This window comes from Phyllostomus discolor, chromosome 15 (assembly GCF_004126475.2).
Source record: "Phyllostomus discolor isolate MPI-MPIP mPhyDis1 chromosome 15, mPhyDis1.pri.v3, whole genome shotgun sequence".
NCBI lineage: Eukaryota > Metazoa > Chordata > Mammalia > Chiroptera > Phyllostomidae > Phyllostomus > Phyllostomus discolor.
In genome coordinates this window covers 15,525,037-15,551,871 of record NC_040917.2, presented here as the reverse complement: position 1 = coordinate 15,551,871, position 26,835 = coordinate 15,525,037, and the positions used below count along the sequence as shown (strand labels likewise).

The 26,835-nt window shown below is 50.7% G+C and overlaps 1 protein-coding gene across 1 annotated transcript in view; it reads left to right on the top strand.

The window, feature by feature from the left end:
• DNAH14 (dynein axonemal heavy chain 14) overlaps positions 1-26,835 on the top strand; it is a 163,838-nt gene that overhangs the window by 106,394 nt on the left and 30,609 nt on the right. Inside the window, exons 54-65 of the mRNA XM_036016183.1 lie at positions 1,478-1,669; positions 2,849-3,030; positions 7,092-7,200; positions 8,172-8,297; positions 11,392-11,486; positions 15,035-15,194; positions 17,051-17,182; positions 17,816-17,911; positions 18,864-19,004; positions 21,112-21,327; positions 25,442-25,672; positions 26,214-26,335. Coding sequence (XP_035872076.1) covers positions 1,478-1,669; positions 2,849-3,030; positions 7,092-7,200; positions 8,172-8,297; positions 11,392-11,486; positions 15,035-15,194; positions 17,051-17,182; positions 17,816-17,911; positions 18,864-19,004; positions 21,112-21,327; positions 25,442-25,672; positions 26,214-26,335 — 1,802 coding nt within the window. The remainder of the gene's footprint in view (positions 1-1,477; positions 1,670-2,848; positions 3,031-7,091; positions 7,201-8,171; positions 8,298-11,391; positions 11,487-15,034; positions 15,195-17,050; positions 17,183-17,815; positions 17,912-18,863; positions 19,005-21,111; positions 21,328-25,441; positions 25,673-26,213; positions 26,336-26,835) is intronic.

Sequence of the window (26,835 nt, the reverse complement as noted above, 5' to 3'; positions counted from 1 at the left end):
CGGAGACGTCCGGCGCCGAGACTCCTGCCCAGGTTCTTACTGGCAGGCGCGCAGGAACCCATTTTTTCATCCCTTGGAATCCCAGCCCCACAATCGGCCAGGATGTGGTGGGCACGGAAGAGACAGGCCATAAAAAGCAGGAGGTGTCCAGAAGGCACTGGGCGTGGGCCGGGTGTGGAAGGACCAGTTCGGTGAGTGGGCCAAACCACACCAGGGGCCTAGGCTTCATGCGTCCTTCCGGCGTGATGACTGACCAGCAGTGTAGCCGACAGATCGACGTGATTCCCCAAAGCATCCCCTGGAGAGGCAGCGCAGGCCAGTGCATTTCTGGTGCCCGATTCGACCTCTCACGGAGTCGTCCGAAAACTGAGCTGGGCAGCCCTGCATTCCCCAGCAGATGCTTTGTGAGCTGGCACAAGAAGGAGGCATAAAAAACTCCAGAAATGGAACCCACCATTGAGAGAGAACAAGTCTGTAGGAACCGGTGCTCGCGTTGAGTTGTGTTTGAAGAGGCTGCCTGGTGGTGGAAGGGAGGATAGCAGTCAGCCTGCCGGCGTGCGGCCGCGGGCCACTCAGGTGGTTTGTCCAACAGAGGACACCGGTGAAGAAGAACAAAGGAGTTCTGGTTTGGAATGCAGAGGGTAGTGCACTCCAGAAATAAAAGAGAAGCCGGGAACTCCGGCCAGAAGTCAGTTTTAATTACGTGAAATGATTTGCAGCTTCTTACGGTGATAGTGAAGGCACGCTTTGAACTGGCAGAGCAAAGGGGTATTTTCGTTGTCAGTGTAAACGTTTCTGCGTCGTATGAAATTTGCGTGGAACAGTTTAATTTGCTGTTGTACGGTTTTTGAAGTCCTTCCAAGAGGCCGGGAACAGCAGCAGCACAGCGGGGGCTGGGGGGGCGGGGGCTCACGGGGAAGGATGTGGGCACAGCTCGGAAGACTGACACTTTGCCTGGACCCGAGAAACTGCGTGAGCTCCAAGCTTCCCCTGCAGCCCCTCAGCTTCGGAGTTTATTGAAACCTCCCGGCGCTCCGCCCACAACCCCGATCTGTCTCCCTGTGCCTTTCACCCGGACGCATCTGACCACTTCTCCCCCCGGGTGTCTGTGGGTCTTAAACGCGCCCACCCCCAGAGGAAACGGTACGTGCTCAGATGCACCACCATCTGATGCAAGGGCCCCCACTGGGCAGAACCCTAGCACCAGACCCCCTCACGAGGGCTGGCTTATACGCGGGATGTTCTGGAGTCCGGTGTCTCCCCTGCACAGTCCCTGCTGAGAGGATGGGGTCGCACGGGGCAGGGCCTGGCTGCGACCCCCAGGGGGCCCTGCGGGAACTGTCGCTGCCCTCCGGTGGTGGCCGGCACTCGGTGCACAGCGGGGCGGCCTCCGGTCTGCAGGGGGGAGAACTGGAACGAGGACTTTTTCAGAGCAGCGGGTTGCATCTTAACAACTTCTATGTCCATTCGTCCTCAGAGGATACTAAAGAATCTGCATATCTTCATGATAATGAGCCCCACGGGGCCCCACCTGCGGCAGAACTGCCGGGCGTACCCCTCCATGATCTGCGCCTGCACCATCGACTGGTACGAGAAGTGGTCGGAGGAAGCCCTGCTCCTGGTGGCCAACTCCTTCCTGAGGGAGAAGGTGGACCTAGAGCACAGAGGGGTAACTACAGCTTCTCAGAGGGAACTAATCCGAGGGGAGGTGTCAGTGCGCTAGCAGAATCCGACAGTATCACATCTCTGAATGGCTGTGAACCCCAGGTGGACGAAAACAGGCAGCTGTAGGTGAAATCGTGAAACAAGTCGGGTGTTTATCTCGACTCTTCGTCGATATCCCGTCTCTTTTGCCTTATTTCAATTCGCCTTATTTCAAGGATGCCCAGATTCCCCCACTGCCTGGGTCTCATCACTCCTCAGTGCCACCCCCCACTCCCCCTCAGTGAACAACCTTCACTTTGCACACCTGCTCCTGTGATAAGGCTGCCACCACCTTCTGTGTGTGTTTGCACGACGTTTCTCTGGCTTGGCTGCCACAGCAAGACTACGAAGAAGTGAGAGCACAAGCCACACACAGAACTATCTCAGAGTTCGTGAGCCGCAAGTGAGGATTCTTTCCAGGGTGACTCATCTGGAGACCCCGTGGGGACACTGAAGGAGGTCATGGGTGCATAAAGGCCCGGCACTCCGCGGGGCACCAGGAAGGGCCTTGTGACCTTACTCGTCCAAGTTCGAGGAAAGCAAAGACCAAAAAGGGTAGAGACAGGCAGGACCAGGAAGAAAATGCAGCTGGCTTGAGAGTGACCAGGGGGCTGGCAGGGTTCGGCGGGCTGGAGACGGGTGGAGGGGACGAGGCTGTGTCTGCGTCAGAATTCTGTCCACAGCCAGGCAAAGGGGCTCTCTCTCTGCTCTCATCTGGTTCACCTGTATGTCCGCTAAGCCCTTACATTTCTGCAGCTTTTTTTTTAACTCCAGGAAATTGAATATGCTGCTATCAATAACCTACTTTGAGAAAGAAAAACGGGAGATAAAGAAAGCACCATGCACATGGCCCATTGACAAGGGTGCCCTCCATCCTTGGGTGGCCGTCGCAGACACGGGGGGTCAGCCTCGGAGGGGGAGTCTGGCCCGTCACTGGGCATTACATGCCATCGCCTCTGACCCCGAGCACCACCCCAGCCACTGAAACGCATCTGTTCTCGGCCCCATTCATCCGGGGCCTGTTCCTACCTCCCCGTATCCGAAAACGATAAGCTATCTCAGATTACTGACAGTGTTCCCTCGGCTCTCTTTCTAATGTATGTTTGCGCCGCTTTCTCTTAATTCTTCAAAATGACTTTTTCAGAACTTGAAAGAGAAACTTGCCCCGACGTGTGTCCAGATCCACAGAAGCATCAAGGACTTGAACACGATGTACTTCCAGAAGACGAGGAGGCACAACTACATTACTCCCAGGAGCTACCTGCGATTCATAGACACGTTCGCCCACATTCTGAGCTCACGGGAGAAGGAAATGCAGACAAAGAGGTAAGACTTCATATCAGAATGTGTGTTTTTCATTGGTGCTTTTACCTGTAAAGGCGAACACAAAATGCTGAGACTAAACCCGCCTTTTCATCCTGGGAAAGGGCGGAAGCCGCAGACGGCCTCGAGCGGCCAGCCAAGCCTCTCCCCGCGGGCATCCGGAGGCCGCCCCGTCAGGGCGAGGCGGGCAGAGTCGGCGGGTCAGGAGGCAGGGAGCCCTGTCAGGTTCGGAAAGTGCATTGCTAACGCAGACAAATCCCCACGCCCCTCGTCCCTTGGGGCTACACCCAAGTAAAAGGAGCCAGGTGACTGCCACCCAGACAGGGGGACACCTGTCGCTGGAGCCCCTGTCATGCTGCAGCCGTACCTCCCCCACCTGGGGGAGGAAACACCAGGTGGAAAGTCTGAGACCTGATCAGGACTCCGGGGACACTGAGAAACGATCTCAGAGCAGCCTCCCAGGGGGACACGGAGGTGAGTGGGCTGGCCTCGTGCGCTCACAAGCATCCGCGCTCTGGTGTTCAAGGAGGACCACTAGGCCGGGACCTCGCCCAGGGGCAGGGAAGGCTCGCCCACACGAGCTGGGCGGCGCAAGGGAGGTTGCCACGGTGCAGCCCTTCCTCTGCAGCTCCGTCTTCCGGCCCGGCGTGTGTCCTGCTGAGAAAGCATGGGCCACTCGGTCAGATGGCCTGACCCAGGGTGCTGATGGGGGCTCAGAGCAAAGCCACTGTGTGTCCTGGGCGGCGCTGGATGGGAGTGGCCGTGGCTAGGACTCCCACTTGGAGGGAGGATCAACCACTCTCGGCTCCCGTCTGGAGCCGGGCCGGCTGGAAACGTCACTAGTCCAGGTGCTTGCAGGGCGCTGGCAGCCGCACGCATGTGTCTCGGACGGCCAGCAGGGCGTGAGCTTCTCATCACCGCTGACACTGCAGGGTCGAGGCTGGTTTGTGAGGGGCAGACACAGAGAGGCCTGGCTTTTACGTAAGAGGCAGGGGCAATCGCGACAGCAGCGTTTTGCGACTGTGGGGCCAGGGTCCCATTGTACTAAGGGTTTGCTGACAAGGCCAGGTGGGGCGTGGCAGGTGCAGCAGCAGGTGAATGGAGAGCCATCGGTGGAGTCTGTGGCTGCCGTGGGGCGGAGAAGGATCCTGCTGATTCGGGAAGTTACTCTCGCTCTGTTCCATGAGCGAAGGCTGTGCAGTCCAGGAGCTGGCAGCTCCGGGGAGGTTTTGGAAAGTCCTTAGATTGAGACTTTGGTTGGTCGGACAGGGGTTAAAGCGAGGGCCATGACAGCTGCCCGGGTGCACTAGCCAGACGCCCTGGAGATAAGGGTCCAGGGGGATTCACGGCCCCTCCTCCCACCTCTAACCTCCGGGTTGCCAGGGGGCCCCCCTCCAGCCCCTGGGTGGTTGCTCCCCTCCAAGCCATGCATGTGACCAGTGCCTGTCACAGTCACGTCGCCCTTCCCCCAGTGTGTCCCATGCCTCACCCACTCCACGTGCCCAGACGCGCCCCGGGAGGCGCAGCGGTGCCTTCCTTAAGTCCTTTACGTTGTCCTAGAACGTCTCCACCCCTTCAGGTGGGGGTCATGCCAGGCCCGCCTTAAAAGCTGTCACCTTCGAGGCACGATCACCGTCCTCCACAGCCATATGGCTTGTCTCTCTCGGGTGTGGCTGGGTGGTCAAAGGCGCACCAGGTGCGGGTCCCCAGCTCTGCTCACAGACTTCAGGAGCCCCGTTTCCCAGGGTTGCAGGTGGGAGGAGGAAGAACGGGAAGGCTTAGTTGCCCTGTGCCTCTCCCCCAGCCCAGAGCTCACCATCGGACGTGCTGTTGAAACGGGAGGCACCCTGCAGGGGAATCACCACATGTGAAGCCCAGAGCGCCTCTCTCAAACGGGTGCTGCCCTGGGAGCCGAGCTTCCGCCGTCCCGTTTTCCCCTTAAGAGTCCGTTTTCCTCCTAACAGCGCCTGCTGCTCAGGCAGGATGGGTTGGTTTGTGGGCTGCATGCTGGGGACAGTGTCTGACAGACACAACACACGACAAATAATAGCCGTGTACGTAGGCACGTAATTAAATAGACTTGCCTTTCAGGAAGATCCCTCTGGTGCTAGATTAGAATACGTTTGGAGAGGTACAAGCATAAAAACAGATTGTAAAGGTCTTGTCATCCAGTTGGGAGGCTTTGAGGACCTGTCCTGACTTAGCTCAAAGAGTGAGTGCTGAAAGTGAATTTGTGACTGACACTTTCAAGGGTGTGGAGATGGTGTTCTTTCAGATTTTGCGAGTCCAAGAGTAGGAGCCCTATCTTCTCTTTTTAAAAAAATGCCCCATGGGGCTTGTTCCCTCTCTCGGTAGTGTTAGGACTAAAATTTTGTTGACGAATAGGTTCATAGTCTTCTGATTTTTAAAATAGTTATTGGTGTTTATTCCACGCAAACTGTGTATTTTCCATTTTTAGTCTAGTGAATAGGTAAGTGGAAAATTTTCAACTTTACCTAATAGCTCCTTTTTTTTTTTAATCCTTTTCACTCTGAAATAATTAGCTTCATGGATGCAGCAAGTACGGAAGATAGCGCTATCACACAATAGGAGGAGGTGCAGGCCTGCCCCACCCCCACAGACCCCGTGTGCCGCCCCTTTCTCGTCAAGCCCCGCCCCTCCCATCCCAAATGCCCTGCAGCCCCCAACCTACCTGTGCTCTACCTCTGCAGTCTCACTTCTTCCCTAGAGGGGTGTGCATCTTGCCTCTGAAAGCCATTCCGGTTGTGGTCATTTGCGTGTTTTTGTTGTCGAGCTGCATTCCCTGATGCGCATGCACCACGCTGTGTCTGGCGTCCATCCACGGGTGGACCCGGGGCGGTTTACGAGGCGGAACCGTTATGGACAGAGGCGGGGGCACGTTTGTGCTCAGGCTTTTGTGTGGAGATACCTTTCCATCTCCCTGAGGCAAATGCCAGAGCGTGAGTGTTAGGTCACAGGGTAAGTGTGCGCTGAGGTGGTTAGGAAAACCCCCGACTGTTGTCCACAGTGGCCGGACCGTCTGACATTCTCACCAGTGCATGAGAGGTCCAGATTCCCTGCGTCCTTGTGAGCACTCGATACTGTGACCATTTTTTAAAATCTTAATTTGCACTTTCCTAGTGGCGAGTGATGTTGAACATCTTTTCCTGTGCTTACCCTTGCCATCCATGTATCCTTTTCGGTCTAACGTCTCTTTATCTTTTAATGTTAGTGTCGCTTTGTGTCTTTCACACGTTTTCTAAATGGATTGTTCCAACACTTTCAGTGTTGAGTCCCGGGAGTTCCTTATAAATTCCCAGAGTGGGCCCTGTGGCCGCTGTGCGGTGACAGGTTGCGTTCCACCCGGGAGCCTGTGCCTGCAGCCCCTTCCCAGGGTCCTCCCCAGAGACAGGGTCTCGTTTCGATGGAGTTCAGTGTGGTTGCTGTTTTCTTGTGTGGAGTGTGCTGCTTTCGCCGTGGCTAAGAACTCTTCTCCAAGCTCTAGATCCCAAAGGTCTTCTGCTATGTTTTTTCCTAAAAGTATTACCGTTTTATCTTTCACACTTCAAGTTAATGAGAAGGTGTGAGGTGTAGGCCAAGGTCCATTTTTTAAAACAACTCTTCTTCCTCTATGACCTTTGCCCCTTGGACCAAAATCCGTGGACAGTGCCCGTGTAGGTCTGTTTCTGGGGCCTCGGTCCCGTCCCATCGGTCCGCACGGCTGTCCCTCCGCCAGCACCCCGTAACCACGATGTCACTGTCACTGTCACCGTGGAGTCCGCCTTGCAGCCAGATGGGGGGATTCAGCCCACTTGATTCTTCTCTCTCAAAATTACTTTCATTATCCCAGCTCACTTGCCTTTACATATTGATTTTAGAGTGAGCTCGACTGTGCCTACGCAGAAATGTGATTGCGATTTGGATAGGGGTCGCATTAGACCTCCGTGTCCATCTGGGGAGAACTGGCATCGGCACCGGGCTGCCTCCCAGCCGTGGTCACGGTGGAGCTGGCTCTGCCGGTATTTCGTGATCTGTTTCACCTCTCAGTACCCTTCTCCCTGCAGGGACCGTTTCCACGTGGGGCTGTCCAAGATCCTGGAAGCGACGGCTCTGGTCATAGACATGCAGGAGGAGCTCCTGGTCGTCGGCCCCCAGATAGAACAGAAAACACAGGTAGGCTCCGCGGGAAACACCTGCTCGGCTTTCCCGGCATCACCGGGAACCGGGTTCAGAAGCAGAGGCCCCGGGGCGGGGCAGCCTCCGCCACGGCTCTCACTTCGTGACCTGCTGCCGTGGGCGTGGCCCCGCTTTTCTCGTCTGTCAAACGAGGAGAAACAACTGCCATGACGAAATGTTGGCATCATTATATTTTGTTTAAACGTGATGATAGCTACATTATAGCTGACTGTAACACCTCCCACAGAAGGATTTCCTCAGTCTGATGCATCTGAAATGTTCTCTGGGAACTTGCGAGCTGCCAAGCATTCTAAAGATCATTACGTATTATTATGTTTTTTCTCTTTTTTAAAAAGCTATTTTTCATTTTCAATTACAGTGGACATACATTGTTGCACTACTTTCAGGTGCACACCCCAGTGACTAGACACTACGTAACTTAATAGGAGATCGTTCTGATAAGTCCCCCTGCCCCCGACACCAGACACAGTTAGTGCGCTATTATTCCCTATGCTGTTCTGTATCCCACCTGCCCCCCCCCCCGTGACTCCTCTGCGACCACCACAGGTACTGCTTAGTCCCTGCACCTTTTTTGCCCTCCCCAGTCCCCCTCCCACCGGGCAACCCTCAGAATGTCTCTAGATCTAGGATTCTGTTTCTGTTCATCTTATTTGTTTATTTTGGTTTTTAGACTCAATTGCTGATAGATACGTATTTATTGTCATTTTCATATTTTCGATTATCGTCTTAAAAAAGACCCTTCGACATTTCATATAATACTGGGTTGGAGGCAATGAACCCCTTTAGCTCGTGTGTATTTACTATCCCTGTCGGTCTGTTAAACAAATGTATTTCAAGCCGACGTTGGTCCGTGTCACAACAATGGGAGGAGATACTTGGATTTCTGTTTTAAAAAAGATTTCGCGTCTCTGAAAACCCTCGCTGAGAAGAGCTGTTTGGCTCACTAGGAAAAAGAAACGTTGATGGAAAAGCTACAGAAAGATTCCCAGGTGGTGGAGAAAGTTCAGATACTCGTTAAACAGGACGAGGAGATCATGGCAGAAGAAGTGAGAATCGTGGAAAACTACGCGCAGGTGAGATTAGAATGTGACCCATGAAGGTCATCCAGGGGGTTTGCAAAATCACCCCCGAATCCCCGACGTGAAAGGTTGGAGAGAGCTCCAACCTTGGATGCGTTTAATGCCTGCCCAGCGAGCAGGTACTGAGTACCTCCTACGTGGAAGGCACGGCACAGGAACGGGGTGGGGGAGGGGGGCACAGAGACGTGCAGAGTCCTTGACCTTCAGAGACCTGCAACCCTCCAGGGAGCAGACCGGCCCCTCCTCCGGGTACAGTGAACGGGAAATCCCTGGGGCCTCCAAGGACTGGTGCACACCCTTGGGAGACGGAGCTGCTCCAGGGACCATTCGGTGTGCGTTCCTTCTCTCCCTGACCCAGTACGTCTCGGTTTCCACTGGCCGGTCCCCTCCGCACTCTCCCGTCAGAAGCCCAGCAGGAGCCAGTCTGGCTCAGCAGGTGGCCAGATGCCCCGCCCCTGCCGATCAGCAGCCACGCCCACTCGCAGGAGGTGGAGAGGGGAGTTTCGTTTGTCTTTCTAGTGCCAAGGTTTTTGATCAAGCAACTCCATCGGTTGATGCATAGATGCGTATGAGCCTGTACCCCCACTGCGAGTGGAATCCCTTATTTGTAAATTCCACGCAGGAGTTCGCAGTGAGTCACCCATGGCCTCCGCCAGGCCGACGCTCGAGGGGCTGCTGTTAACCAGTATGCCAAATACGTGTCCAGCTTAATTTTCAGTCTCTAACTTTTTAGGCCAAAGGGAAATGGATATAGAGGAATTAATGGGTGTTTGTTCATTTGTTTGTTTGTTTTTGCCATACCACAAGGGTGAATCTGGCTTCTGTGGCAAATCCAGGTTTTACAGCATCTGAAGCTCACACAGTTTTGCGGCCACATGTTTTTACAAGAATATACACACTGGTTCACAGCCAGACATGAAAGTGGATATTTAGAATAAGTAAGGAAATCAAATAATATACAAAATGTTAAAAGCTGACAATTATAAACATCACAGAATCTGGAAAAATAACAATATTTAATCATTAACTGCCTTACACATCCCATAATAGTTTTTCCTGGCATTTTTTCACTGTGTCCCCTGTAACTGCTTCTTCATGTAATGATTTTGTAACATCACTTTCCACAGAATCTTCAGTACAGTTGGTCAAAACAGGTTTTTCGTTTTGACAGTTTAGTCAAGTTTCTTCCGATTTTATAAATCATCGATAATGTCGTGAACATTTTTGTTGGGATTGCTGTCGAATGTGACATAACCGACAATGGCATTTCAAGATTTCCTGTGTAGCGATTAATTTTTAATACTCTTTGAACTGAGGATATTCAGTAACCAGTTTTCTTTTTTTTAACATACTGTATTTTTTAAAAATTTTATTTATTTATTTTTAGAGAGGGAAGGGAGAGAGAGAGAGAAACATCAATGTGCAGTTGCTGGGGGTCATGGCCTGCAACCCTGGCATGTACCCTGACTGGGAATCGAACCTGCGACACTTTGGTTCGCAGCTGTGCTCAACCCACTGAGCTATGCCAGCCAGGGTGCAGTAACCAGTTTTCATGAATATCTTCATTATAGATATGTTTGCTGGCATTTATATTTTCATTAATGTCAATATTCCTTATAAACTCAGCCAGAACCTTAGTTTTTTTCCCCAATATGATTATATGATGCATTTTCATTAATTGGTTTACTAAACAGACCAAGCACCAGATCATTTCTTCTATCCTAAATTTGTTTTTTCCTCTTAATACATTATTGCTTTTGGTCTGAAATTTTTATTACATTTCGCTCCTAACACCAAAGTAATCTCTGTGGATTTTAACACACAATCACTTTTGTTTAACATCCCACAAATTTTTGTCTTATTTATTTGTAAATAACAAAGTTATGAAATAAAACATCTTTCCCATATATCTATATATCTATATAAGGAGTATCATTTCTCACTTATTTTATTGAGACATTTCAAAACATCTGCTAATTATGGAAAAACCCAGGAATTTTAAAGAACTCTGTTTGCCCAGCTCCCATCAAAAACAGGGAAACGTGTGTGCAGCCTCCCCCGATGTCCCGGAGAACGTGTGGGTGTCAGCGCAAGTCTGGCCTACGTGCACTCAGTCTTCCATGTCCCATGCGCGGGAGGGTCTCCCCAGAGTGGATTCCCGATGCACATGTCGCAAACCTGGTTCCTCCTCCACCGCCCACTTTCCTCCGGACCTGGGCGCTCCAGGGTGGAGTCTCTGCTGCAGTATGACCTCTGGCCTGCGCCTCAGGGCCCCGTCACCAGCAAAGCTGGAACTTGTGGGGGATTGTTTCTAGAAGGCATTCCTACTTGAGGTAGCGTGCCATCATTTAATTATACAGAGAGTGACTTGGAGCTGTATAAATGCAGGGTGTGACAAAGGTAGGTTCATGGTCATTCATGTGGAAAACAAGACAACTACTCATAAATAACAATACAAGAGTAAACGGTGTCACGTACTCACAACTGTAAACCTCCTTTGGCCCCAGCCTGTGTGACTCCAAACGGCGCTCCTTAACCGGACCCCAGGCGTGTCCACAGCTGCTCCAGCGCCAAGTGACGGAGCAGGAAACCGGAGGGAGGGGAGCGGAGGGCAAAGACAAACTGATCCTAACCGGTCGCGGTTAACACGTCTTCTGCAAGTCTAACAAACAACGCACAACCCCGCAAACACGTGGGCAGAGCTCCGGCCAGGGGCCCATGCAAGGGAGGGAGGGGCTCGGAGGCCGCAGCTTCATGGGCTTCGTGACGCCTCCCCCGCTGACGGAGCCACGCCCCCCCTGGACGTTGTTAGTACTGCACGGGGTCTCATAGGAAAGGCGGACGCTTCTCGGTGGTGTCTCGTCTGCTCCTCGCAGGCGGGTTCTCCCGGGGGACCGACTGCAGCCGGGACATACCACCCACTGCCACCAGGGTAGACAGGGGCGTACACACCCGAGTCACGCAGATGCATCGGGTAGGGGTGTGGGAAAAATGTCAAACCATGTTCTCCACATTCAGTAGGGAACCATGGTAAACATGCGACTGTATGTGCTCACCTGTGTTTGGGGGCTTCTGCCTTTAACTGCAGACGACCACCAATGAGCTGAAAAGCGTCCTGCCGGCCTTAACCAAGGCGACGGTGGCCCTGAACGCCCTGGACAAAGCCGATGTCGCTGAGCTGAGGTGAGCCACGCGCCCTTTTCTCTTCCTTTGGAAAATCTCCAGATCAAGTGTAAGTTCCTGGCAAAAGGAACAAGATCCGTATTCCACTTTTAGATCTTGTTGTGTGTGCTACACACTGTGTCTAACCAGCGTTGGGATACCATCACCTGTAAGGTGTATCCGTGTGTTAGGGACTTTTTAGAAAGAAAAAAAATATTACCAGGTAAACTCTACAATGTGCCCTTGGCTGTAAACGGAATCCCAGTGTGGGGGATGTGCAGATGTGCATCTTAGAATTGATGAAACACAGCATCGTCCGGACCAGAAGAAAGCCCCGGTGATTACATACATGCCTGACCTGCAGGTCCGAAACTAAAGGGACAGGAACTGCTGCCTGCGCCCGCCCGTGTAACTGCAGGGCGCTTGGGAGCTCGCCTCGGGGGTACAGTGCCCGCAGCTGGTGCCGCCCTGCCGACCACCGCCACCAGGGGGCACTGCGGAAGCACTTTCCCAGGCCCGACCTTCCCTGTGTGGGAGAAGCAACGAAAGAGACATTCCTGAGAAAACACGAGAAGAAACAAAATGCTTCAAGGCACAGAGTTTTGAAACTAACGGTTCTGATTTGAATCTTTGGATGAGATCGTTTTTAAGGTGCGCTCTCCCACTCAACAAATGGTGGGAACCTGCCTACCGCATCTCGGAGTGTTTTTTTGAGTTTTTCCATTATGTACAGAAAGTGGCGTTTCCACTGACGATGCAGAAACGTGAAGCAAACCTGCCGGGGCATTTCTAACACATGATTAACTCTGGGGATAAGAATTGAGCATGGCAACAGGCGGGTTCAAACAGCGTATTTTCCCGGGAGGAGCAGAGCGTAGGCATCACGCTGCGGAAGCTTCTCCACCCGACGCTGAAGCACAGGCTCGGAGAGAGAGGCAGGGAGAGGAAGGGGACAAACCCTTGACGTGCGGTTCCTTCCTCGCCTCACTCGCGTGTCCCGCCGTGTGCACGCATGCACGCACTCAGGAACACGCCAGTGCACACTGCTCGTGCCGGGCCCCGTTGCAGCCGCGCAGGTTGCTACTGCTCTCAGCAGGAGCAGAGGCCCGAGTGGAGTTTGGCTGTACCCTGGGGAGGGGTCTAGAGGAAGAGGACCCCAAGCAGGAGCGGTGGAAAGCACAAAAGTCTTAAGGAGAAACGTGCCTGTGGGGCTTCAGGGACGGCAGAAAACCCGAGGGCTGATGCCCAGTGAGCAGGACGGGGAGGGGGGAGGGGTCAGGAGATGACGTCAGAGAAGCAGCAGGGCCCGGCCCTTCCCCTGCCACGCCCAGTCCCTACCTCGTAGCCTTGTTCCACAAGGCCCAGGCTCTCGCCTTCTCTTTGGCAGACAGTCCCGAGGGGAGATCAGCTCAAGCCCCCGGCAGCCTGGCTTCCGAGGGGCGGGGTCTTCCCGCAGAGTGGAGCTCAAGCTCTGGTACCACTCCAGGCTGGAGCCCTGGCACTGCCACTTTCCATGCCTCCACTTGCTTCCCTTTTACGCAGCGGGGCCAGTGGCAGACGTCGAAGGCTGGGATGAGTTACAACGCGCGTGGAGCGCGTAGGCCAGCCGCTGACAAGGGGCAAGTGCTCAGGGAAAGTCACCAGAACGCTGCAAGGTCAACTCTCACTGACTGGGCTGCTTTCTTTCCCTGCCTGCGTCCTGCAGGCGCAAGGGTGACGCACCTTATGCTTGAGTGCTGTGCAGACACCTTTTCTAAAGATTCTCCCTTGTGATGCTGCCCCTGGGCGTTTCACTTCATGTCAAAAGGCCAGACAAACAAAGTGCCTGCTGACACGGTCTCGGACTCCCCCGGGCCTGCGGGGGCGACGCCCAGCAGATGCAAGCACTATGCGGTCCGCCCTCCTCCCTCGCTGCTGTCTTCAGCGTCAGAACAGACGGTAGCCCCGTGGCAGTCCCGTCCTCGGCCGGTTGGCACGTTAGCCAGCGGGAGAAGGCGGCAGGCGGCAGCGAAGGCAGATGGAGCGACCAGGGGAGTGCAGGACGGAGCGGCCTGTGCGGTGAGGGAGGGCTTCGGAGCCGACCACCAGTGTGGACAGAGCTCACTTTGCAGCGGATGCTTGTTTCTGGAGAGTGGCATGTAAACCAGCCAGTGCGGTCCTGTCTTCTCTTTCATGTACATTAACATGTCACAGGTAATGCATTCTGCCGTAATGTGTCTTTATTTCCACCGTGATTGCTGTAAAAAGGACTCAAACCCGGGCAAAGTGGAGGGAAAGTTTGGTTTCAGAACTCTTCTCTGTGAGCCTTGCCTCCTCCTTCCCAGTTCTCCTGTGATTCTCTCTCTCCCTTATTTCAGAAAAGCCAGACTGAAAATCTCAGGAAAGCAACCTGATTAGTTCAAAATAAGTGATGATGATTTATTTAGTCCTGAAAACTACCTGCATTTTAAAAGATTGTTAAAGAGAACTGAGGTGACTGTAACTGAATGAGTCCCTAGTGATGGAGTTTAAGGCGGGGGACCTCCCTGGGGGCCCCTGTAGGTAACGTTGTACATACAGAGTCGGCTTTGCCGCCTGCCTCCCTTGGGGTCATCCACACGATTCTCATTCCGTGAGACGCGTGCCCCGGACAGACCTGTCCCTTTTGTTCCAAGTCCCGAGTGCTGTCGCACGGCAGCCGGCACCCCCGTGTCTTTTCACTGAAACACACAAGAAGTGAGTGTTACCCTGACCTCTGGGTTTCCCAAGGTCACCCTCTCATCAGTGGCTCAGTGGCACGTCCCCTGATGAGGACACAGCCAGGAGGTGGTCTCCAGGGTTCCAGCAATGGCATTATTAACAACGGAGTCAGAGGGTGGGTGTAAGGGGGTGGCACCTTACAGCACCCCTTAAATCACAAGTGTTGACCCCAAATATCCTGCTCTGCATGCACGCACACACGCGCATGCACACATGCACGCACGTCTCTGTCAGGTAGTCAGCAGTAAGTCGAGACGGGTGAAACCCGACTGGAAGTAGGTAAAAAGTGTTGAAAGTCCTACTTTAGGCCCTGGCTGGCATAGCTCAGTGGATTGAGTGCGGGCTGAGAACCAAAGCATCGCAGGTTCGATTCCCAGTCAGGGCACATGCCTGGGTTGCAGGCCATGACCCCCAGCAACCACACATTGATGTTTCTGTCTCTCTCTCTCTCTCTCTCTCTCTCTCTCCCTTCCCTCTCTAACATAAGTAAATAAATAAATAAATAAATAAAATCTTTAAAAAAAGTAAGAAAGTCCTACTTTAAAGAACTCTCAAAGAATCCATTTATAATGAAAAAAATTAACCGCTAACTGAGAGGTCCCCCGTACCTAAGTTTTAGGCGTCCCACCTTCCTAAAGCAAACCTACCCATGTGTTAATGATACCCAAAGGTTTCGAGATAACCCAAATAATGAAAAAAGCTATATATCAGCAAATAGGTGTCCCTATCGAAATGCTTGCCACAAGCTGTCTGCGTCGTCTTCTGAGGGAGCCTCCAGGGCGCGTCCGATTTTCCTGGGGCAGCTGACGGGGCTCTCGCGTCTGCCGCAGGGTGTACACGCGGCCCCCCTTCCTGGTGCTGACCGTGATGAACGCCGTGTGCATCCTGCTGCAGAAGAAGCCGTCCTGGGCCACTGCCAAGCTGCTCCTCTCCGAGACCGGGTTCCTGAAGAAGCTGATCAACCTGGACAAGGACAGCATTCCTCAGAAGGTACAGGGTCCATTGCCCGTTAATGCAGAATCAATACATTCGCATTTTTGATAAACTGTGGAGGTCCACGGAAGCCTTCCGTATTGGAACCGGAAGGCAGTGGTGCGAGTTGAAAGGTCGGAGAGAGGCCGTGGCCCTGAACGTAACAGGTTTTCTGGGGTGTCGAGGAAAAGTGGGGCGTCGCTGAGATCAGAGAGCGTCACATCTCAGAATCACTTTAAATGACAGAAGCAGGGGAGAGGCCAGGCGTGGGGGAAGCCACTCTGGGTCTCAGGGGTGAGGCAGGGAGGCGAGATGTCATGAGGGCCTGGACCGCAGCGTTGTCGATAGAAGCACAGAAAAGCCCGAGGCCAGGGCTGTGGCCACAAGCCAGCAGGGTTTGCAGCCCCCAGGAGCTGGGAGCAGCGTCTCCCCCAAAGCCCCCAAGAGGGAGTGCAATGCTCCACCCCAATTCAGCCTCCTGGCCCCCCGGGAAGACGTCAGGAGAGAATAAACTGCTGTCGTTTTAAGTCACCCAGCCTGCGGTGACTTGGTACAGTGGCTCCAGGAAATGAATATAGAATTTGGTACCGAGAAGTGGTTGCTGCCATAACAAATACCTAAAAGTGCGGAAGGGGAACTGGGCGGTGTTTGGAGGCTGGACGAATATGGACGCTGGGGTATTACCTAGGAGCTGGGCTCCGAGCTGAGCGCAGGCGAAGGCGGACAGGTCTGTAGACACAGGAACGGCCTGGCCTAGGCTGGAGGACGTGACCTCGCTCCGTGAATGTCCGTGGAGTGTCCACCCTGTAAGAGACATGATGAGAGTTCACAAGCCCAGTTTACTCCTGGACATTGTGAAACTTACATTGTAACAGGGAAGACAGACACTGAAGAGCTAATACAACCAATCAGTAGCGATGGTGGTCTGTGCTGTGAGGACACATAGGGTAGCGTTTGAACAAGGTGAAATTTTTTTAGCAGAATGTCAGTATTTATACCCCTAGGACTCATGAATTAGTGCCACAACTACTCATTCTGAAGCATTCTTGGCAAAAATGATTCCCTGCGGTCTGTTTCACTAGATGTTTCAAGTTAAAAATAATTATTAACTCATCTAAAGAAGCGACTAAAAACCTAACAGTATGATAATAAGACCACCAATAACAAGCAGAAAGTGGGCCACCCGCCATCTAGATTGTTCAGTGAAGTGGTTCTGGCCTTTCGGGCAGGAGGGAAGAGCCTGGCTGGGAAGAAAGGCAAAAGAAGTCTGAGAAAGGTGTCGTTCTGACAATGGCCCCCCAAAGTGACAAGACGTACCGTTTACCTGTGTGTAGACAGGTTATACCCATCAGACAAGGCGGCTCTGTGGGCCCGTGACACAGCGAGGTAGAGAAAGTCCTCGGTGAGCCCGGGTGGCCGCACTGCCACCATGGACCTGCAGGCCCTCCGCCTGGGGCCGGGGCCTGCCCGTGCCCCTTCCGGGGGCAGGGGGTGGAGGCCAGTCCCCCAGGCCCCACACAGCTGGGAGCATACAGAGGAGGCTCCAGACCGCCCTCTGCACCGAATTTTGTCAAGCTGGAGGAGGTTAACCTGTTTCCTTTTTATTTTGGAATGGAGTTCCTTCTCACAAAAACTAAAGCAAAGCTACTGTAACAACAATAGTAATACCAAGGTGTTTGTAATAGAGGCTTTCCCCCCTTAAAACAGTTACTGGTACTAGAAATAGGTGTACCTAGATAAGCGTCTTTTCTGCTGTGGAAGAGCAGTCAGGTACTTCATTACCAAATAAAACTTCATTCTAATGTAGATCGGAGAAAACATCAGATCGGTCACATTCTTTCTCCTGTCAGATGTGAACTGTGCTGTCCCTCCAGGTTTTCATGAAGCTGAAGAGGATTTTAGCCTTACCCGATTTCAACCCCGGCAAGATCGCTCTGGTTTCCATTGCCTGCTGCTCTTTGTGCGAGTGGATCATAGCTCTGAACAACTACAACGAGGTCCAGAAGGTATGCGTTTTCCTCCGAAAGGCCTAACGCCATGTGGGAGTGACCCATCACCGTCATCGAGTATCCAGAGATCGTTTTTATTGGGCAACGCTCAAATGGACTTCTGTGGAAAGAATACCTAATAAAAAACACTTTAGTCAAGCAGGTTATACTAACGCACACGAATATCAGGTGCTCCTCTGAAACTTTTTTAGTTGTAGCAACTGCTGTGGTTTCCTTTGTTTGCTGCAACATGTTTCACCACATTAAATAAACTGCTTGATACTCCTTTGTATACATAATTCCAGGAGAGTTCATTTTAAGGGTCGATCCATAGATGTCTTTTAAACATAAGTGGCATTTTAGGCCCTGGCCGGTGTGGTTCAGTGGATTGAGCACCAGCCTGCAAACCAAGGGGTCGCTGGTTCGATTCCCAGTCAGGGCACATGCCTGGGTTGTAGGCCAGGTCCCCAGTAGGGGGTGCCTGAGAGGCAACCACACACTGATGTTTCTCTCCCTCTATTTCTCCTTCCCTTCCCCTCTGTCTAAAAATAAATAAAATCTTTAAAATATATATATATAATATATAAGTGGCATTTTAAAAAGTGAGCTTGACTTTTTTTAACACTCGAATGTTGTGACATTCCTTTCAAGCTGGTGGGCCCTAAACAAATCCAAGTGGCTGAAGCTCAGAATGTTCTAAAAATTGCACGACAAAGGCTGGCCGAGAAGCAAAGAGGTTTGCAGCTGGTAAGAGCCTTTTTTACCTGCTGAACTGTCAACGCCTTTATGAACTAGACAAAAACATCAGGAAGAAGTCGTTACCTCAGTAGAGTTTACCAGTTTCAGATAAAATGGGGATAATGACAAAAGTAGTAAAAGGTGAAGTATGGCTAAGTAAATAGTATAAATGTGAAAGTCTTAGTACCTGCCACTTCATACGATGCTCCATAATGTTGATTATTACTATTCTGTTAATAATATATTAAGTTTGCCTTTGACCAAGTTGCTCCCGGGAGATATTTATAACGTTAGCTTACCAAAGATTTGCTCAGTATCAGTCCGTGTTCTTAAATAACTGTGCTTAACTGGTCTACGTCAGTCACTCCGTGGCTCTGTAAGGACGTGGTTGTTCCTCACATGCCTTGGTTTAAAGTCAGAACAGAGCCACGTGATGAGAACCAGAGCTGGAACCACGGCCACCAGCCCCCGTCACACACATGCTGAGAGGGGACCGAGTCCCTGGAGCCGGCGGTCCAGTGGGCAGACTCGGCCTGCTGGCCTCTCCGGTCTGGCCCATACAGCCTCCCTCCCTACCCCCCACGGTGTGCGGTGGTTGCCAACATTTTTAAATCTGGGGATTTTGTTTAAAATTTCTACCTTCTCTTGAGAATTCAGACGAGCGGGCAGCCCCGGGCTCCCTTGACGACCATAAGCTCTAAGCCGGCTTCGGGCATCCGTGGTGCCTGCCCGGCCTCACAGGCGTGTCTGGCAAACTCGGATGCGTGAAACGTGTCGGACGGGATGTGAAGATGGCATGGCTACACACTGTGTTTCTATATGTGAAAACGAGCGCTTGAGGCAAAACGAGAGCATGATTTGTCTCAATAATAAATTGTCAATGGGGGAAATTCAGGGCAGCTATAATAGCATAATCAATAAAATATAATTCTTTAAAAAAATAAATTGATGTGTCTTTCAGGTTGAAGAACACCTGCTGTTTTTGCAGGCCACCTTCCAAGAGGTCGTTGCTGAAAAAGAAGTGTTAGCGAGTCGAAGGAAGCTGGCCACCAGGCGCCTGCAGTGCGCCTCGGTGCTGCTGACCGCGCTGGAGGACGAGAAGGCAGGGCCTGCTTCCGTCTCGTGTCCCCTCATTCACTCCGACGGCCCGACAAACCCCGAAATGCTGTTTTCACTGAAGGATGTGTGTGTGTGTGTGTGTGTGTGTACACGTATATACAGCCTTCATATATGATGCAGACACCAGCCTGCAGTGTCCGCGTCATTCTGGATGAAATGAGACATTCACACGAACTACTGAGTCCAGGGGAGGAAAAGGGACAGCACGGTTTTGCTCTCAAGGGGAGCAAAAGCCAGGGCCTCCGCCATGACAGGCCTTTATTGGGTTTCCCCGCCCATTACATGATGGTCCTCATTTACTATGCACAGGCTCGCTTTAGGTGGTTGCCTTTCACAGAAAACAATGGAGAGGATGCTGCTAATCACATCACAGAAGAGGGATATTTGCAGATGAAAAGGCAAAAGGGGTTGAACCGGTTGTTACACTCATCCTTGGAAGGTTTAGCATAGATTTTAGGAAGTTACTTTGCAGTAAATTCAGTCCTCAATTCAGGATGAGGGAGTTTTAGCAAAAAGCAAGACTCAAATCGGCCTAGGATCATTGCAGGCCTGATTCCCCATGGGAGAACCTATCCATGGGCGTGGGTCCTGTGCATCTCCGAGTGGGAGCTGGGCCCATGCCATGCAGAATGGTCTCCTACAATACACACACACACACACACACACACACATACATACACACACACACAACCTCAGTCTCCATTTGCTTGTTGAGATCAGTGGACACTCCTACTCAGATACGAATACGGGAGTCGTGGCCAGGGAGTCGGGAAGAGCGGTAACAGCCCACGAAGTTCAGAGCTGCATTCACTGAGTCTGAGCCCTCGGCACACCGCTGTGAGGCAGAGCAGACCTGCCGAGAGCATGCTGGGAGTTCTCTTTTCCCGGCATGGGCACAGCCCGAGCCGAAAGGCAGGAGCTATCTCCAGGAAGGAGAAAGAAAGTTATGTTTTGTTCTGTCCACCTTCTGACCTCTTGTATCTGACTGTGTCTCTTCTAATCCATCTTCCTGCTCTCTACTTGAACCCCTCGTGAGCCGAGCAGAGCCTTGGTTTAGTCACACCCCCCCCCCACCTCGAAGGATGAGACAGAATCCTCCAGATCATTTTGATTTAGTTTAATTATTTAAGTAGATGCAAATCAGAGAAGACTCTGTCAGGGCCGCAAGAAAGAGGTTGTGAAATTAGTCCAGTCAGAGGGAGGTGACATCCCTCGAAAGACAGCGGGTGGCCTTGGGAACCCAGTGTGTGCCGAGAGGCAGTGGAGCATGGGCACTGCCCCAGGTGTGGAGCTGCCAGGAGGTGGGGCCGCTGATCCGCAGGCTCCTCTGCTGGCCAGCTCAGCACCTGCTCGGCTGGGGAAGGAGGCCGTGCCTGCTAGGGCCCAGTGCCCCCTCGGAAGCTTTGTGCACTTGAGCAAGTTGCTTAACTTCCCCAGACTTCAACTTGCTCGTCTGAAAATGAGGTCAGTGGCTTTTATGTAACAGGATGTTGAAAGAGTCAAGTGAGATTTTCAAAGTAAAATGTCAGGTGAGGATTTAATAAATATCGATAACTGTTGTTGAACATCATTAATAATACATTGTAATGCGTTTGTATATTTTTTAAAGATTTTATTTACTTATTTTTAGAAAGGGAAGGGAGGGAGAAGGAAAAAGAGAGAGAAACATCAATGTGCGGTTGCTGGGGGCTGTTGCCTGCAACCCAGGTATGTGCCTTGACTGGGAATCGAACCTGCGACTCTTTGGTTTGAAGTCTGCGTTCAATCCACTGAGCTATGCCAGCCAGGGCAAGTTTATATTTTTAAAATTATCCTGCTTTGTTACAGAAGAAGTTGAAATGGCGACGAATCTTAGCAAATATGACACTATTGACAAATCCGTGAATAGCACTCATGTTCCTCTCAAAAGCATTTGTTGTTGTTTTTTTCATTTTACCCAATATTAATTGTATGACAACTACAGCATGAGAAGAGTGATAGAAATGGCAAAGACAGGTCCCACTTGGAGACTGTTCACGTCCAGAATGTCTCAGAAGAGTATATTGATTGCATAGTACATGCCAGTCACTCACGTTTATTTTAACCCCTAGACTCGATGGCAAGAAACCATCAACCGAATAGACCGCAGGCTGGAGGGAGTGGTGGGTGACATCCTCGTCTCGGCGGCCTGCCTCGTCTACAGCGGGGTCCTGACGGCCGAGTTCCGCCAGCTCATCGTGAGCAGCTGGGAGACTATCTGCGCGGAGCACGGCATTGCTCTGTCCTCCAGCTTCTCTCTGGTGGACGTCATGGCCCAAAAGCAGGAGGTAGGAACAGGTTTCTGTTCTCCAGTTAAGTGGTTTTACTGTGGATTTGCATTTTATGTGTGTGTGCATTTTTCCGGGGGCGGGGGGATAGGGGTTGGATCTTTTCCCAAAATTATTTTGATAAATGAAAACACTGAAGTCTGTTCCAGGCCTTAAATTTCTTTTTTAATTATAGTTTTAATGCCTCTATTAGTTATATTTCCTATTTCTCATCCTCTGGGCAAAAGTCACAAAATATCCTTTTCTCATTGCAATCCTACTACCCCGTCTAATAAATACAGCCAGTTTCTCTCCCTGAAACTCCTGTTATTAATAAACTGGTGAACTTACTAAATCACAGGTAGTATTCTTAGAAACGGCCAAAATACAGACCTCACATGTATTAATTTATCAATAAATATTTATTGCCTCTATGTAAGTTCTGTGCCGATGTTAAGAGAATAAAAAGAAATATACCTTTTTTTTATCCCTAGAGAGTAATTTTAGATTGTTTCCCCCGCTGGTAACTCAAACTGACCATACAACCTACAAAATCTCAGAAGCAAATACTGGTTTCTTGCTTCCATAATGCTAATAACAAATTTAAAACCAAATAAATCAATAGTTACATTAGATGTCAGTGGACTAAATGGTCCAGTTAAAAGACTGAGACTATAAGACTATATAAAAATGTAAACCACGTTCCGGCCAAGATAGAGGCATAGGTAGATACACTGTGCCTGCTCGCACAACCCAAATTAAGGACAATAAAAATTTAGAAAGAAAAGAAAAAACAGATCTGACAGAAAATTGAACTGTACAGAAATCTGACAACCATTCATCCAGACCAGTAAGAGGGGCGGAGTCAGTAGCCGACAGAGAGGGGTGGAGGCAGGAAAAAGCGGTGGTTGGAGGTCCTAGGCATGCAGGTGGCAGCTAGCAGACCCCAGGCGCAGGGTGGCAATGGGCAGACCCAGTGAGGTGCGCAAGGCTGCTGGCTGACCTTGGACACACATTCATGCACAGATAAACCAGATGAAAATGGGGAGTGAGACAGACGCAACCCAGGGCCCCAGCGCTGGGAAATAGAGCCTAAAAGCACTGATTGAAAACACCTGTGGGGGTTGAGGTGCCGGGAGAGACTCCCAGCCTCACAGGAGAGTTCGTTGGAGAGACCCACAGGGTCCTAGAACGTACACAAGCCCACCCACCCAGGAACCAGCACCAGAAGGGCCCAGTTTGCTTGTGGGGAGTGGTGGAAGAGACTGAAATACAAGAGCAGAGCAAGCGCCATTGTTCCCTCTTGCACCCCACCCCCATATACAGCGTCACAACCCAGCGCCTGGGTTGCCCCACCCTGGTGATCACCTAAGGCTCCGCCCCTCACTGTGTAACAGGCACAACCAGAACCGCCCCCCTCCAAAAATGGCTCAAACGGAAGAACAAATCAAAGCCTCAGAGCCAATACATCTAAGTGAACAACAGACAGCCAACCTATCAGATGCACAGTTCAAAGCACTGGTGATCAGGATGCTCACAGAATTGGTTGAATTTGGTCACAAATTAGGTGAAAAATGAAGGCTACACTAAGTGAAATGAAGGAAGATGAACAGGGAACCAATAGTGATGGGAAGAAAACTGGGACTCGAATCAATAGAGTGGACCAGAATGAAGAAAGAAACAACCAAACAGAAAAGAATGAAGAAATAAGAATTCAAAAAAATGAGGAGAGGCTTAGGAACCTCCAAGACATCTTTAAATGTTCCAACATCCGAATTACAGGGGTACCAGAAGGGGAAGAGGAAGAGCAACAAGTGGAAAAGTTATTTGAACAAATAATAACGGAGAACTTCCCCAATCTGGCAAAGGAAATAGACTTCCGGGAAGTCCAAGAAGCTCAGAGAGTCCCAAAGAATTTGGACCCGAGGAGGAACACACCAAGGCACATCATAATTACATTACCCAAGATTAAAATGAAGGAGAGAATCCTAGAAGCAGCAAGAGATAAGGAGACAGTCACCTATAAAGGAGTTCCCATCAGACTGTCAGCTGATTTCTCAAAAGAGACCTTGCAGGCGAGAAGGGGCTGGAAAGAAGTACTCCAAGTCATGAAAGGCAAGGACCTACATCCAAGATTGCTCATCCAGCTAAGCTTTCATTTAGAATGGAAGGGCAGATAAAGTGCTTCTCAGATAAGGTCAAGTTAAAGGAGTTCATCATCACCAAGCCCTTATTTTATGAAATGTTAAAGGGACTTATCTAAGAAAAAGAAGATAAAAAATATGAACAGTAAAAAAAATAGCAAACTCACATTTATTAACAACCACACCTAAAACAAAAGCAAACTAAGCAAACAACTAGAACAGGAACAGAACCATGGAAATGGAGATCACATGGAGAGTTAGCAACAGGGCAGTGGGAGGAAAGAGGGGGGAAAGGTACAGAGAATAAGTAGCATAGACGGTAGGTGGAAAATAGACGGGGAGGGCAAGGATAGTATGGAAAATGTAGAAGCTAAAGAACTTATAAGTATGACACATGGACATGAACTAAAGGGGGGGAGTGTGGGTGGGAGGGGTGTGCAGGGTGGAGGGGAGTGAAGGGGGAAATGGGACAACTGTAATAGCATAATCAAAACATATTTTTAAAATGTAAACCAAAATGCAAAGCAGAAATCATATGTTATTTAGAAAGTACACATCTAAAACTAAGACTGACCATAGAAAATGGGAGGAAACTTACCATAGGTAATCCTGGAAAGAAAAAAAACAACAGAATTTAAGACCAAAGCGATTACTGAAGGTGTATGACCTTATGTTACAGTACAATAAGAACTGCTTTAATTCTCCAAGTCTATGCTAATAATTCTAAATGTGTTTGTACCTAATAACACGGCCTCAGAATCATATAAGGCCAACCTTTAAAGAACTACAGATAATGTGGACAAATCTGCATTCCTAGTGAAAGATTTTCACACCCTTCTTTCTGAAATTCACAGAAAAAGAACACAAAAATCAGTGAAGATGGGGAAGATTCAGACAACACGATTAGCAGATCCATAACAGGCACCCGTGGGACACTGCAGGGCACCCACTCTCTGCCACGCCCAAACTGACCGTGTAATGGCCCACAGATGCCAAGGGACTTCATTGTATGTTCTGATCAAAATGCAATTCACTAGAAGTCAGCAACTAAATGTTCCTTTGAGAACCCCGAAGTTCCTGGGCATTAGGAAAATACGCCTAAACTAACCACGGGGCAAAGACGAAACCAGGGTTGACGAAAGCAAGCTCTGGGGGAAGTTCTTCCTTCACGATGGGACACACCACGAAGGGCCACCCTCTGCCTCCACCCGTGTCTAACCTGGACCAGAGGCCCAGACGGTGCAGGACGGCAAGGAAAAGAGAGAGAAGGGATCAGACTGGAAAAGAAGAAAGAAAGAAGAAATAGAAATTTTGAAAGGTGATCCACATGTGACTAGAAAATCAAAAAGAAGTATATAGATATATCATGAGCATTAAAAAAATTTAGCGAAGTTTCTGGATTAAAGTCAACATGCAAAAACCAACTGCATTTTTCGACACCAGCAACAAAACAGGGTTTTAGGTTAAATAATGGTTTTAGGTAGCATTTATTTAGCATCAAAATGAATGATCAGAAAGTTGTGTAAAACTTATAGAAATAAAACCATAAAATATTTTTGGACAAATTTTAAGAATCCTAAACAAACAAAGAGTTATGCCATATTCATGTGTTGGACCACCGAGTATCCTAAAGCTGGCTGTTTTTTCCAAATTGATCTATAGATCCTTATTGGCAGGGTCAAGGTCCAAGACGCCCAGTGAGTGCTTCAAACCACAGGTGGCACCGGGCCCTGTGTGTAGTGGGGGTTTTACTGTGCGTCACACCTTTTCGCCGAAAGGGGGCCTCCCACGGCGTCTCGGAATCCCCAGCATCACTACTATCGCGCCTGGGGGCCAGTTAAATCAGATGAGGGTGACTTGGGCACAAGCACGTGACACCACGAGTCCCTCTGGGCTACTGAGCGACTCACGGATGGGCGGGCACAGCCTGTGGGCCTCGAAGGTGCGCGGAAGTTTGCCAAACAACGAACGCGCGAGTGGTCTCGTTGCAGATCCGCCGATGGCACCACCAGGGGCTGCCCCTCGGCCAGTATCTGACGGAGAACGCCATCCTGATCAAGAACGGCCTGCAGTGGCCGCTGCTCATCGACCCGCACAAGCAGGCCTACATCTGGATCCGGCAGATGGAAGGCCCGAGGCTGCAGGAGCTCTCGGCCGAGGACAGCAGCTCCATCCGCAAGATCGAGCAGGCCATGAAGTCGGGAGGCAGCGTCCTCTTGCAGGTACGTGCGCGGGGCGGCCTGGCTCCCCGACCCCGCCCAGCGCACGCCTGCGTCGTGGGCACCGAGCGCCGGGACTCAGAGGTCCCAGGCCATCGCTGGTGCCCTTTTCCGGGGAAACGTGCACACGCGGCAAGAGAGTGAGTGTGCAGTGGGCAGTTCTCACGCCCGCCTCTCGCGGTTGTCCACGGAGTGACGGGATTCACATTTTTTAAAAGCTGTGCCTATTCAGCCCTGGCTGGTGTAGCTCAGTGGATTGAGCTCGGGCTGGGAACCAAAGTGTCCCAGGTTCGATTCCCAGCCAGGGTACATTCCTGGGTTGCAGGCCAGAACCCCCAGCAACCGCACATTGAATCTTTCTCTCCCTCCCCCTCTCTCTCTCTCTCTTTCTCTCTCTCTCTCTCTCTCTCTCTCTCCCCCTCCCTCCCTTCCCTCTCTAAAAATAAATAAATAAAATCTTTAAAAAAAAAAAAAAGGTGTGCCTGTTCAACTGGCTTACTTTTCATAAGGTGAATTTGTTATTCATGTCTGTTGGGTTTTTCAGAATCTCCCTGAAACATTAGCTCCCAGTTTAAAGGCGATTTTGAAGAAGGCCATCTATCAGAGAAGAGGAAAATACTTCATACGGGTTGAGGACTCTGAAATTGAATACAATTCCAAATTTAGGTAATGCCATAGTTACATTGAGACGAATGTTTGGTTTGTTTGTTTGTTTGTTTGTTTGTTTTGAGACAATACTATTGAAGGTTCTGCATTGATAAGCATCTCGTGGAAGAAAAAGGAAGGTTGTGTTTTGAATGTACCTTTTATTATCATGTTTCCAGTTTTTGCATCTTATTCATTACTCTGCAGAATAGAGAAAGGATTTTTATTTGTAAATCATTGCAAACCGGTATTTTTCAAAGGGGGCCTGGGCGGGGGGTCGGGGGGGGCCACAGAGAGTTTCCAGAAACTCCGCAGGAAGGGCAGCCAGCAGGAGCCCGGCCCTGCACGAGCCGGAGGGGCTGGATTTGGTCTGTTTGCCTAGCATTTCGTTCGGACAGGAAAAGCTTCTGCTTCCATAAAAAAAAAAAAAAAAAATCCATATGTCGTGTGTAGAGGGGAAGGATAGAGATTTTTGCCTGGGCAGATACAGCCATGGCGTCCTGTGCCAGGCAGTACGGGGC